Source organism: Polypterus senegalus, chromosome 4 (assembly GCF_016835505.1).
Source record: "Polypterus senegalus isolate Bchr_013 chromosome 4, ASM1683550v1, whole genome shotgun sequence".
NCBI lineage: Eukaryota > Metazoa > Chordata > Cladistia > Polypteriformes > Polypteridae > Polypterus > Polypterus senegalus.
This window is the reverse complement of record NC_053157.1, coordinates 222,050,659-222,064,633: the sequence shown is the minus strand read 5'-3', so window position 1 is coordinate 222,064,633 and position 13,975 is coordinate 222,050,659. Positions and strand designations below refer to the sequence as shown.

The window sequence follows — 13,975 nt, the reverse complement described above, 5'->3', positions numbered from 1 at the left end:
GTGGGGACTGGAGCCCAAAACAGCTTTTCTACAACAGCTAAAAACAACAACAACAACATTTATTTCTATAGCACATTTTCATACAATGTAATGTAGCTCAAAGTGCTTTACATGGTGAAGAAAAGAGAAAAAAAGACAAAGTAAGAATAAGAATAAGAGAACACTAATTAACATGGAATAAGAGTAAGGTCCGATGGTCAGGGAGGACAGAAAAAACAAAAAATACTCCAGATGGCTGGAGAAAAAATAAAATCTGCAGGGGTTCCAGGCCATGCAGGCCCGTCGCGACAAGACAGGCAAACCAAGCAATTGCTTGGGGCCCCGAGCTGGCCTGGGGCCCCAAGACAACGACTGGCTAAGAATAAAATGCAGCGACAAACTGTGTGAGCGCCCCATTGATAGTGAATGCAGTAAAGTGCAATGACACTGTTATCGGGATCCCCCTCAAGGGGGCCCCCCTCGCTGACAGCAGTCAGCCAACCACGCGATCTCTGCTGCCGGCAAAATACAAAACTTCCTCGGCAGTCAGGAAGCGTAATTATGCTTCAGGAAGCCAAAAAAGAAAGAAGAGAAAGGAAGAGGAGGATAAGAAAAAACAAGACAGTGGTAAGTGATAAATTACACACATAAAATAGCTCTACTTGTCTTGTACAAATGGTGCAATTTTGCAGCAGGTAGGCTAGCAGAAATATGTACAGTATGGCTATGCTGTGGTTCCTTTGCGTGCGTGCGTGCGTGGGGCCTCCATGTCCATTTTGCTTGGGGCCCCCAAATTCCTTCAAACGGCCCTGAGGCCATGAGACCGCCCAGCTCCCTCTAGGCATTCTACCTAACATAAATGAATCAGTCCTCATTGTATTTAGGGTCCTCATGGAAGGACTTGATGATGATGGTCATGTGGACTTCTGGCCTTTAATCCATCAATGTAGGAACATCATGGTGGATTGTGTGGACTAGCCTTCTTCCTGCTTCCGCTGAATGGAGTTCAATTAATTTTTATAGAGTGCCCTTCTCATTTAAAGCTGAAAGTACTGTACACATCCAAAAATGTGGTATAGTTAAAATAAAACTAACAAGGACATCGCCAGACCCACATAATCCAATTCACGATCATGGCAGGCTGGATTCAATACAGGCAGGTGATAAACTTAGACAGGTCGCCAGTCCACCGAAGGGTCCATTCATGCACACAGTCACAAGGTATCATACAATACAATACAATACAATTTATTTTTGTATAGCCCAAAATCACACAAGAAGTGCCACAATGGGCTTTAACAGGCCCTGCCTCTTGACAGCTCCCCAGCCTTAACTCTCTGAGAAGACAAGGAAAAACTCTCAAAAGCTAACTAAACCTGCAAGTTTTAAAGGATATGGGAGGAAAACCAGAGTAGCTGCAAGAAAACTACCAGAGACAACGACCATCAGAGGTATCTTCCAAACCTGGATGTTTAGTTGGTTAACTGGCAGGAGACACAGAGTACAGATAAGAGGCGAATACTCCACATGGAGTGATGCCAATAGTGGAGTCCCTCAGGGGTTTCTCCTTGGACCATTTCTGATTTCTATTAATGACATAGATTCTGGTATAGTTAGTAAACTTGACAAAGTTGCAGAGGACACTAAAATTAGAGGGATGGAAGACACTGAGGAGGTAGCAAAAAGAATTCAAAAAGACCTGGACAAGCTAGAAAACTGGGAGAACACCCGGAAAATGCAGTTTAATATAGAAAAGTGCAAAGTGCTGCACGTTAGTAAAAGGAACATCAATTATAAATACAAGATGGGAGACAACTGAGCTAAAGGAAGCCATCTCTAGAAAGGATTTAGGGGTTTATGTTGACACATTTTCAACATCTAAGCAAAGTGGAGAAGACAAATAAAATGTTTGGTTATATCATAAAAACTATTGAATATAAATCAAGGGACGTTATGCTCAAATCGTATAATGCACCTTAAGAGCACACCTGGAGTACTGTGTGCAGTTCTGGTCATTACCGTGCAAGACAGACATAGCAGCACTTAAAGCTGTGCAGACAAGAGTAACCAGCTGCATCATGGGAATGAAGGACATGGCCTACTGTGACAGACTCAGAGAAATAAACCTGTTAAGTCTCGAGCAGATGATATTGCATAAGGAACTGATGGATTTTTTTAGAGGAAAGATTATACTTCATATCTCTGTATAATAAAATCCAACGTCTGACTGTCTGTCTGTCTGCTTTTCACGAGAGAACTACTTAACGGATTTTTTTCTATAATTTTCTTGAACATTCTGGTTGATTTTGCAACTTCCCTCATCGCACCAAGTATCAAATTTCGGTTGCAGCATTGATTTATTTGCGAGAATCTGAAAGAGCGGCTGTGGGCCAAGGGGAGGGCGAGGTGGGACCTCGGGAGTAAGGAGCCGGGTGCGGCCCACCACACTCGCGCGCCATCCTCCTTTCGACTCAGTCTACCTCTCACCACATTTTGGAGCATACCTTGACTCCGCTTAGCTAGCGATTCCTGTTTGTTCAGCAGACATTATCATCTAGACACTGTTAAAGAGTAACGTTTGACGTTTTCGAGAGAAAGCGATCACGTGTGTTTTACAGGGTAGTTGCTCATTGGCGGAGATATCACGGCCATGTGCTCTTCTCCCCACGCCAGGGGGCGCTCTCTCCCGTCAGAGCTGAACACAATCAGCTACAGTGGTAACATTTGACGTTGGCGTATGCCCACCTTCAACTTGGCCAGAGATACGTTTACATTTTTGCCAAAGAGATCACAGCTACATTCTTGCTCCGACAGCAAAACCAAAAATATTGTATATCAAGAGGCCATCAGATACGAAAGCTATCAATATAAATTTTTGGATCGATTTTTAAAGTTTGTCCTGTTTCACAACTATGCAGGTGGAGCCGTGCAGGACAGCTAGTCTTTAATAAATCCATTTTGATCTTGTGATATTACAGATGGAAGTACTTCCTCAATCCTCCTAGCTAGTATTTTGGAGTTACGTTTGACATGATTGCATAGAATGTTGTTCTCTTCAAATAATATCAATAATATTAAACTAAATAAAAAAGAAAACTGCACAGGGAACTAATCAAGAATTTAAAATCCTCAAAGGCCCTGCCTGATAAAAGAGACGCAGCAACTTTCTTTCAGCTTAAGGGTGAATCACATACTTGAGGACATCATTGGAAATTAAGGGGAAGTTCATTTAACTACAAAGCATTTGTTCATATAAAGAGTTATGGGAATCTGGAACAAACTACTGAGACATGGAGTTAAAGCAGCAACCTTGATAACCTTTAAGGAGAATCTGGACGAGATATGGGGACAGCTTAGCATTTGGGACTTGATGGACTGAATGGCCTCCTCACGTTTGTTAATTTTCTTATGTCCAACGGTCAGTCATGGGATATAAAACCCCGATGCTGGACCAATCAGACCATTCCAAAATGAACCCAGATATTTGAAACTATCGGATTAAACTTTAATTTCTTAAAGATGAATTTAAATTATGCTTTATATAACTGATAGTTCAAAATTGCATCTTAAAAACAAACAACTAAACTGCAGTAAACTCTTATTATGAAAGACTGATGCACACCTCTGTAAGTCCCGACAGCCCATAATAACAATACACTTTATTTAAATAGTGTCTTTAATGCCAAATGCTATTTCATATAGTGCCTTTTCACACACCCCTTTCACAGATAACAATCCATGTAGTTAACATGTTGACTACCAGCTATGAGAATCTTCTGTTTCAAGCCCCAACTATAAGTTAGATTATTTTATTTGTAAAAACACATTTAAAACAACAGAGGTTGCGCCAAAGTGCTGCACAAAAAGGCATTAAATTAAACACAATACAAACAAATCATGCAAGAGCAGATTAATAAAACAACCAATGATAACATCCACCACAATCCCATCATACACAGTGAAAGACAAAAGAAAACAAGCAGGTTAAGTTAACTCAAAAGAAGTCTTAGAAATTAGGGTTAGGGTTAGGGTACAAAATGTATTTGTATCATTGAGTTTTGATAAATAAAAAACACACTTAATTATCATATTAAAAGTACACTCTAATATTCCATCGGCATAATGAATAAATGTTCCCGTTGTCACATTGGTGGTCATTCCAACCTGCAGATCTTTCTCAATTAACTGCCACCTTCAATTTACTGTATAGAGCGTCTTTCACTATTTGGTGGTTAACAATCCAATCCAAAGTAAATGGCACTCAGAAATTGGCATCAGCTACACAAAAGAAAAGCCCTGCCAGGCACTGTCTCATTTTATTGGACTCCAGGAGACCAACTAGATGAAAACACAGTACCTGAACCGCTCCTCTCTAATGCAAAAACCAGATTCGGCATCTGTACCCCATTCCCCACTGCCATTGCCCCTTTTCACTCTTTAAGGTGATACTTTCTTTTTAAAGATGATGGTGCTATGTTTCACTTTGATGTAGATTATAAGTTTAAAAAAAAGTCAAAGGAGGGCACCCAGGCGTGCGACCGAATTCCAGTCCCTCCCTCAGAAGCGGCACCCATAGGCTCACACGGAGACATCTAGGGCCACGTAAGCTCCAGGATGTTGTTATAAAATAAAACAGAATCGGGTACCCTCCCACCCTGAGGCTGACCCCAGTCAGATTCGACTCACCTAAGCAGATCCAAAACCCACAGAGGAAGCTGAGCAGTGTGCAGACCCCACAGAGTGGCTCCATCTTTAGATGTGGATGAGCAGTTGAGCCATCTGTCTACACATGCTGGGCCGGCAGTGCCAGTAAGTCCGTCTCCGGCAGCGTGGTGTGCAGCTGTGACTGAACTAGAGTGTTCTGTCATTTAGAAAGTGGAAGCAGCTACCCGAGGACAAGGGGCCAAACGGCCCCCGCGGGGCGGCCCTTGCCGGGTTTCCTACGGTGCTGTCGTCACGATGGAAAAAGATGAGGCACTGTGCCTCTCGCGTCAGAGTGTCACACAGCAATCTGGGTCATCAGCACACGTGTGTGACCGTGGGAGCTGAACCACAGGAAAACCTCAGCCGCAGACCTACCAGGCTGGGCCCCCCAAAGCCGCTGGTGACAACGTAGCACTCATCGGCATGTAAGACTTAACGAGCATATTGTAGAAAAGGTGTGAAATTAAAAATAAAAGAGTAAACAGATAACAGGAGCCATCTTCACAGCCCTGCTTTCTGTGAGAATCTCTAAAAAGATTTCATTTGAATTGGGTCTTTTCAGTGTATGTCAGGACAGGCCACTTTATGAATAGTACAGTATGAAGAGAAACAGTGCAATCACACCTCCCGTCACCTGAGCCCAGACAGGTATGCCCCTCTTCTGTTCTCTTGACACTTTCAAACTGGCATACATTAACATAAAAACTGGCATTCTGGCTTACCTCAATACTTCCCTCTCGTGGTTTTATTGAAAACTGCAGTTCAAATTCCAAATCTGCTCTTTTCTTGGCCAAAGGATACCTGTGCCTGGAATGAAGGATTACGTCAGACAAAACTAAAGAAACTAGCCAACCCACAGTGTAGCATACGCCTCATAATTATTTATTGATGACTGAACATTTCTTGAAAGACACAGTTGCGTTCGTTCAGTGTTTTTAAATGTGTGTTGAGATATTTCTGGAGTGTGAAGGTTTCGGAGCAAACGTTGCATTGCAATACCGGTGTGAAAAGCGTTTTGTAAATGTTTTTCAGTAAGAGGATAGTGGGAAGGTGATGTCACATCAGTGTGGAGATCACGTGGGTGTGTATTTTGTGTGCACATATCGATATTGTCAATAGATGGCACCAGAAGGTCAGCAGATGTGTTTGTGAGAGGCAAGAGAACTTCGTAATGCCCATGATCGAAACGACCGCTAAAGGGCAGGGATATGGAGAGACGTTGGCCCTGATTGTAAACTCGAGGAGAGGCAGGAGGACGTTCTCGGAAGTCAACGGTAATGGTAGCTGTAAGTATTTAGTACATCGTCACAATTTCTGCGTCACCACCATAAACTCTGGAAGTATTTGTGTAGTCAGCATATTGTTGAGCAGACTGTATGACTATGCTGCCTTGACTAAGAGCAACGGACAGCATGTCGCCGAAGTTATCCCAGTATTGGCTAACAAAGGTTACAGTCATGTTGCAAAGTTCGAGAGCAAAAGTTTCGTCGATGACATTTTTCCAAAAATATCTGACTGATAGAAACAAACAGTTACCTGATGCGGGAATTTGTATAACATTGAAAGAAGTGTTGTTTCCATGAATTATATCTGAAGTGGTGGCCATGTTTGGAAAATGAACAGTCAATGTGGCTCAGAGGTGCATGTAGACTGTAGCACAGACCAAAGCAACTCAGGATGTGTTTGGAAAATGAACATTCAACATGGCGCACAGGTGCATGTGGACTGTACACAGATGAAAGCGACGGGGCTCTGTCTTGAGTGCATGCGTATCCGACATCCGGGGAATAAGGGCAGTTTGTGAGGTATAGGCTGCGATAGTTTAACACTCCAGTACATTGTGGTGAATGCTGGTAACAGTCAGGCGGGCGGGTAAGTCAACAAAGTTTGTCTCGGTTGGGAATCACTGTATGCAGCATGTAAAACAGTTTGCGAGTGTGGCAGTAGGAGGGTTTGAGTTGGCGGGCAGGGCTCTGTTGTGTCGTGTGTAGTGAATTGTTGGTGGGCGGGGCTCGGTAAGTTGGCAGGCGGGGCACTGTCTTGCGTGAATTATATATATATAGATATGCAAATAAATAAATGCATTGTCAAACATTACAATAAGTAAAATGCAGTGATGTAAGCATAAATAACTAAATGTGTCAAAATGTTTTTTATTGCTTAGTTCTTTATGTGCAGTATTTAATTGTTTCTTTATTTCAGGGACACCGCATACAACATGACAGATTTCATTTTCACCCATCAAAGTTGAAAAGGTGCAATCTGACTGGTGTATCGTCAAAAGAGTTACATGTACAGCAACAGCTTTGTGCAAGTTTCTAAGCCACAGGATTCCCAAAGCAAAGAAACGGCCTGCTCAGGGTAATGAGTCCTTGTCAGATACGAGTGCAAAAATGAATTACTGTACCAAGCAGCTACGTTAATTCAAGAAGCCCTGAATTCACCATCCTGTCGGGTGTCTAACGGTGGCTAACAGCTACAACTTGCGTCATCGGTCCTGATCCTCCAAGATCTCTCTTCTGCCTTTGACATGGTCAACCATGACATCCTTCTTGCCACCCTCTCTGACCTTTGGCATCGCTGGGACTGCTCTCAGATGGTTTGAGTCCTGGCGAGGAGTGTTGTCAAAGGCACACCAGACAAGTACAGGTGTACCCCAAGGATCGGTGCTGGGTCCTCTACTTTTCTGTCTGTACACCACTTGCTCTGCTCCATTATCCAATCCCATTCTCTTATCAGTGCCATGCGGATAATACACAGCAATCAATACCTGTTGTTCTCACTGGAGGACAATACGGTGTCAGCTAGTCTCTGCATATCATACTGATATCTCAACCTGGATGAAGGACCACCATCTACAGGTCAACCTGGCAAAAATAATTTTTTTGTGATCCCAGCCAGCCAATCTGTTCAATTCCCTATCTCTGTACAGCTTGGCTCATTGTTGCTAACACCCACCAGGTCAGTACGCAACTTTTGATGAGCAGCTCTCTTTTCCTGACCACATTTCTACGGCTTCTCATTCATTCAGGTTCACATTGTACAACATCAGCAAGATCAGACCTTTTGTGACAGAGTATGCAGCACAACTTCTGGTCCAGGCTTTGGTCTTGTCGCGTCTAGACAACAGCAATTCACTCCTGGCAGGAGTATCCTCATGTGCTATATAGCCACTGCAGATGGTCCAGAATGCAATGGCCCATTTTGAATTTAACCAATTCCTCTCTTCTGGTCTCTACATTGATTCCATGTAGCCACATGCATGAAGTTCAAATTCCTGATGCTTGCCTACAGAGTAGTCAGTGGGTCAGCACCTGAGAATGTGGAGACACTGGTGAAGCGCTGTGCTCCTTCTCACCCCCTTAGGTCTGCCAGGGAACAGCATCAGGTGATGCCAATTCTGTGTGGTATCAAGTCTCAATCCAGACTCCCTTCCTGTGTAGTTACCAGTTGGTGGAAAGGGCTGCCCACCTCCATTTGTATTGCTGACTCCCTCAATGTATTTAAACCTTAACGTGCACACGTACCGGTCCCGGGACATAACAGCATTTTGACAACGTTACAGCCATGTGTGCATGTCCATCTGTCATGCATCTCGACATACTACCCATCAAATGAAACTTCAAAGTCTCGTCTTTCTGATGATATAAACCATTTTGACACACAACAACCACAGCACTGACACTAAAGCCTTTTTTACAGAGAAGTACATACTTTTAAGAGTTGACTTTCCCTACCTTTGAAGACCCTCTGCAAGTCAAACATCAATATTTCCGAGCAATATTGATCTCATTCTGTCCGTAAGGCTCCAGCGAATATAATCCAGTAAAAGGATTAGGTCCAAAACACACGATATATCCTCAAAGGGACAAAAACTCCAGAAAACGTTTCATAACTTGAGACTAGCTACGTCATTTTTTTTCATTTCTATTGATCATATCAGAAGTAATTTGTTTCTGTCGGCGATAACCATGCTACAGCATGTTACACGGAAATGTTAGCTTCTGATTGACACCTAAGTGTGCCAATTACGACGGGTCTGGGGTTGACTGGCACCTCGTATAGCCAACGAGTGTCACAGACAGCTGAACGATGACGTACAACTCCAAACCCTGGTAGAATCTACCAGTTTGATTGGACACTGTGAGTGACACTCAAAACTTACAGCCAATGAGCAGCTGAGCACGTAAATATGTAACTTGCCATACTAACTTGTAAACAAAACGATCGGAGCTGCGCGAAGGTGGCATTCGTGCCAGTCTGCAGACTTGGTGCGTGGTTGTTTATTGTGATTTCACCAAGTTTTTTCGCATTTTAAATATGGATAAAAGTACAGATAAACGTGAATACACTCTCGATTAAAAGTATTAGAGGCATGTACGCGGCGTGAAAGTATTCAATCGGCCCAGGAGACGTCTAATGGCAGAAAGCGACATGTGACACGCCCTTGTGCTTTCTGCCTGCTAGGGATTGCTGCCACCTGTGGCACATGGAAAAACGCTGAGCTGTGTTGTAACAGTTTGTAAAAGAAATGTATATAGTTTGTGTGCATTTTATAAAAAAAAAAGTACAAAATATAAATATATTTTTGGCCCATAAGACTTGTATTGACTATTTTTATATTGAAATGTGTATTTTTTATTGTTTTTATTATTTTTATAACTAATAGAGTGACACTGTGTGTAGATATAGATTCCTTTAGGTGTAAGCTTTCAGTAGAGCCCTCATTGATATCTGTGGGTTGAAGCATTCAAAAGTTATTACACTTTTTCCATACGTTCCAAAATGTGGATAATGGTCCCTCTAAAAAGCACCTGGACATGCCCACATAAAAACTGGTGTAAAAATGTCATTTTTACAGGTATTCTTTTCAAATTTGAAATGTGAGTAGTCAACAAGTTATTCTGTTGGTACATAGTGTGTTTCTGTCCCCACCTGCAGCTTTATTTTCCTTTATTTTCATAAAAAAACTTAGGTGAGAACAAAAAAATTCATTTTTTTTGTGAGTTCTAATGTGCATAACTTTTGATCAGTCACACCTACAGTGATTCTGACTACTAAGGGTGAAACTAGAGAATGTTACCTTTACAAAGAGACCAAACATGTGTTTATACTCCAGATAGTTCAATAACAGCAATGATTCTAATTTGGAGAGGTCGAATTACAAGCGATTTAGCAAAAATGACCCCGCTTGATAAGGGGTTGGGAAGCAAATGAAAACCCATCTGTTCTGCGAATATATCTGTCTAATTGATTTAAAAAAATCCTTTGCTCTGTGATCCGTTACATTGCTGTTTATTATGTTGTTTTAAGTTTAAATGCTTTATCAATTACAATTTTTGATTGTAAATTATCACGTCTTTTCACATGTGGCAATTAACATTTGTTACCTGTTCTATTACACTTGCTGAACAAACAGGCTCTAGCCATATGTTACTTGATTATGTGTACCTCTTTTGTAAGTCACTTTGGATAAAAGCATCTGCCAAGCAAATGAATGTAAATCTGAAAAAAACAAATTACGGTACCAAGCAGTTACGATAATTCAAGAAGCTCCGAATTCACCATCATCTTGAGAATCTAAATCTGATGTGTGGTGTCTGACTGTACATTTAGCACTTGATGGCCACAGATTTGCACTGAAATAGCTCTCTTAGGAATGCTTGAGATGCCTATTGTAGTTTAAATAACCAGAACATTAATAACAACAAAATACTAAAAAGCCAAACACCATGGCTTACAAAAGTTTTCCTTCATGATGATTATGATAGAACACAAATTTAATTTTAGATTGATTGTATCACATAGGAGAAACACAAAACTCACTTTTACCTAATGTAGTGTGTTTAGTCACTTAATGATGCCGACACATTGCATTAGTTCATCTGATAAAAAAATGATGGGATGATTTTCATTTGTACTTAGCATCTGATGCATCTTTCTTCAATGACTAACAATATTTGGCCAGCATTCATGGATTCTGCTTGCGATTAAACCTCTGTTTGTGATACTCTGGTGCAACTATTCAACATATTTGTTATTAAGTGCACCGAGATTAGCACAGACGTTGTTTAAGTTCAAAAGCACAAAAATAATCTTTGGTATCTATATCCAGCAGAGGGTGCTGTTTCTCTCCTAGGATGTTGTTTCCTGAAGAGGCATTAATTAGCTCTCTTTGAAATGTGTTCTTTTGAAATTGTGGCATATTAAATAATTAAACAATATCATAATAAACCAGAAATATCCCTCCCATCGTGATTACAGCGGTACAAGAATCACATGAGAAAAAATATCTTTTAGCTTACATTTACTGACGGTTACGCGGTTACAGACGGGGAGGCACATGGACAGACTTAATCCAGGTGGGAAATCTGGATCAACACAGTCAGCCATTTTCTCGTCCTGCACGCTGGGAGGTTTTTCTTCGAACTTTGTTGATACCGCCTCTAAGGGTCTGGCTGCTGTCCAAGCCTTTTATAATGTCTTGCTTCATTTACTGGTCTTCTCTGTCTTCAAACAAGGGCTGAATTCCTCCTCCACAAAATACAGAAATATCATAGTGCTTACATGCCGATTCTCATTACCCCAATGAGGAAAAAGATTTTGTGCTGACAGAGGACAGAAATACCCTATCCTGTGTTTAAGCTGACTATACAAGCCTCCAGTTGTCTTTGGCTATCTAATCCAATGCTTGGCTAGCAATTCTAACTGCTGCGCCCCTGTGTGCCAAATTTAACATGCACATGTGAATAAAACTCATAACAGTATTGTCCAGATATAGTGACATAAAGAAAAATGTAGTATAACAGATGTGTTTCTCGATGCTGAATTGACTAGAACCAATACTATCCCTTTTGCACTCGTGGTGGAAAATAATTACAAGAGAGAAATAAGGAATAATAACAGATATAACAGATATATGTGTTTAACTTGCTTTAAGAAATATTATATTCCCAGAATATAATGCATAATCTTGTATACACACATAGTCAGGCCAGAGAGAAGCAAATGGACAACCCAGCCAAGTGGGAGAATGCTGACACACAGATGTCCCATCCAGTAGCGAGGAATGTCGGTGGTATAGTGAGATGCTTCTGCCGCTGTGCTGGATCCTCGTCATTATAAACACTATATAATTACATATTCATAGAATTCATGTCAGATATGGGTGACTACCAGAAGAACTGGCTGGTTGTTAATACAGACTATGGGGTTTATAACCATATTGGTCAAGCAGACATCAGCATCTAAAGTAACCTGCTTGTGTCCTTTACACGTTTACACGTCTTCATCTCCCTAACCTGACTTATAGCTGTCATTTGTCAATCACCCCGGTAGTCTCTGTCTCTCTCTCTCTCTCTCAGCTGAACTGGTGATTACATTTGGCACAAATAATCTTCTTGCTACAGCGACCTGTTTGCACTGGATGGTTTTGCATGCTTGATGTTTGTTAGTAACCAGATGGATGTAGTTTGGGGCTCAGTAGTTGCCAAGAACTTTCTGTAGAAATTCCTTGAATTCATTCCATGCCAGTTCCTGATGCCCAACTAGCAGACCTTCAAACCAATGATAACTGACGACGTGTTCGATCTGTGGCCTTCCTTAATATTGGGATCTGTTTTTCATGGAAACATCGGTCTCCAGTATTGAAATCAAACACCTTCCTTGATAATCACTTTATGAAATGTTTAATCGGTCAACGTTTTGTATAAAGAGGAGGCAAAAATATCTTTGATGGGTTGACAAGTGGTTTATGTGCAACACTGGGAACGAATGCGTACAGAGTGGCCAGTTCTTTTAACATATTGAGACTTTTTAGTATTCACAGTGCAAGTTTTTTTTATTTCAGCACAAATGGTCTACATCTTCTTCAGAGTCCTGCTTCATTCACTAAAGATTTACCATAACCAGTCTGTAAATTCTGAATTGATACAAGAAACAAAAATAGAGACAGAGACTCGGAACAACAGCTTCCATAACTATGGAAGAAGTCCAATTAAAAAAAGGAATTGGAGTCCCCGATTTGCCCCAATTGAATGGGAGAACCATTGTATTAATTTACCAAGGTTCTCAAGGTGCATTTTTCTAGAGGCAAGGTCATGTGGAGAAGGCAAAGTGCTTTCCGAAGACTAATCCTGCAACACCAACTGAACAATCTAGTAGCTTCATAAAGTACTGCATGAAGAATGCTGTAACTTGTCCTGGACGCTTTTCAAAACACACTCCCATTAGCTTGATGTTGCAGTAGGTAAATCTTGTGGGTTTGTGCCCCAGGCGGAAGAATGAGGTGTGAACTAAAAATGATACCAGAAAAACAATGCAATGGTGGCTTTGCTCAGTCACATCCTCTAAAACTGACAATACACTAGAAGGCTGGTTTAAAGCACAAGTGGCATGAGAGTGATAGGGGACGGTTGTCAGTGTCTCCAGAGCTTTTCATGTCACAGCCCCTTCTGAACCCTTTATACATTCTCGCCACTGTTTAAAAAAAAAAAAGACAGCCAAAATGCAATTGATTAAATAAATGGGGAATTAGAAACAGCTTGAAAGGTAGACGCAAAGAATAGTTGCTGAACAGGCAGGTGACAAAAAACATAAAAAATAGACTAGAAAAAACAGGCACTAAAACCACAAAACCTTCCTTCAACTCCTAAAAGCAAAAACTTTCAGATAAAAACAACAGAAATCTTCAAGCCAGAGCAAGGATGTGAAGACATGTGCTGCCATTCTTATACAGGTGGGCTGTGATGACATGGTATGTCACATTAATTGCATGTTACGTGATCGACCACATGCCTTGGTAACAGTGAAAACACAGGCCATGAAAACCAAAAGCACAATGGCGGCATCTGGAAAACAATGCACTTGTGTTGATGACACCACGTTCAACACCAAAAAAAAAATAGTGTTCAAAAAAGCAGATCATGACAGTTTTGTTCGACTGATTTAAATGAGTGGACCACCACTATGGATAGCTTCTTTAGTCCCACTTACTTATGGGTTCTCTCACATACCTAAGGCTTTATATACTGTAGATTGCTCAAAAAAATTAAAGGAATACTTTGAAAACACATCAGATCTCAATGGGAAAAAAAAATCCTGCTGGGTATCTCTACTGATATGGACTGATAAAGTAATATGTTAGGAGCAAAAGGATGCCACATCGTTTAATGGAAACGAAAATGATCAACCTACAGGGGGCTGAATTCAAAGACACCTCGAAAATCAAAAAGAAAAAATGATGCGGCAGGCTTGTCCATATTGCCAAAATTTCATTGCAGCAATTCCAAAT

The 13,975-nt window shown here is 41.1% G+C and overlaps 1 protein-coding gene across 1 annotated transcript in view; it reads right to left on the bottom strand.

The window, feature by feature from the left end:
* The window catches only part of LOC120528036 (interleukin-20 receptor subunit alpha-like), a 60,167-nt gene extending 55,231 nt beyond the window's left edge, over window positions 1-4,936 (bottom strand). The window contains exon 1 of the mRNA XM_039752001.1: window positions 4,666-4,936. Coding sequence (XP_039607935.1) covers window positions 4,666-4,729 — 64 coding nt within the window. The 5' untranslated portion in view covers window positions 4,730-4,936. The remainder of the gene's footprint in view (window positions 1-4,665) is intronic.
* Between the last annotated feature and the right edge of the window lie 9,039 nt (window positions 4,937-13,975).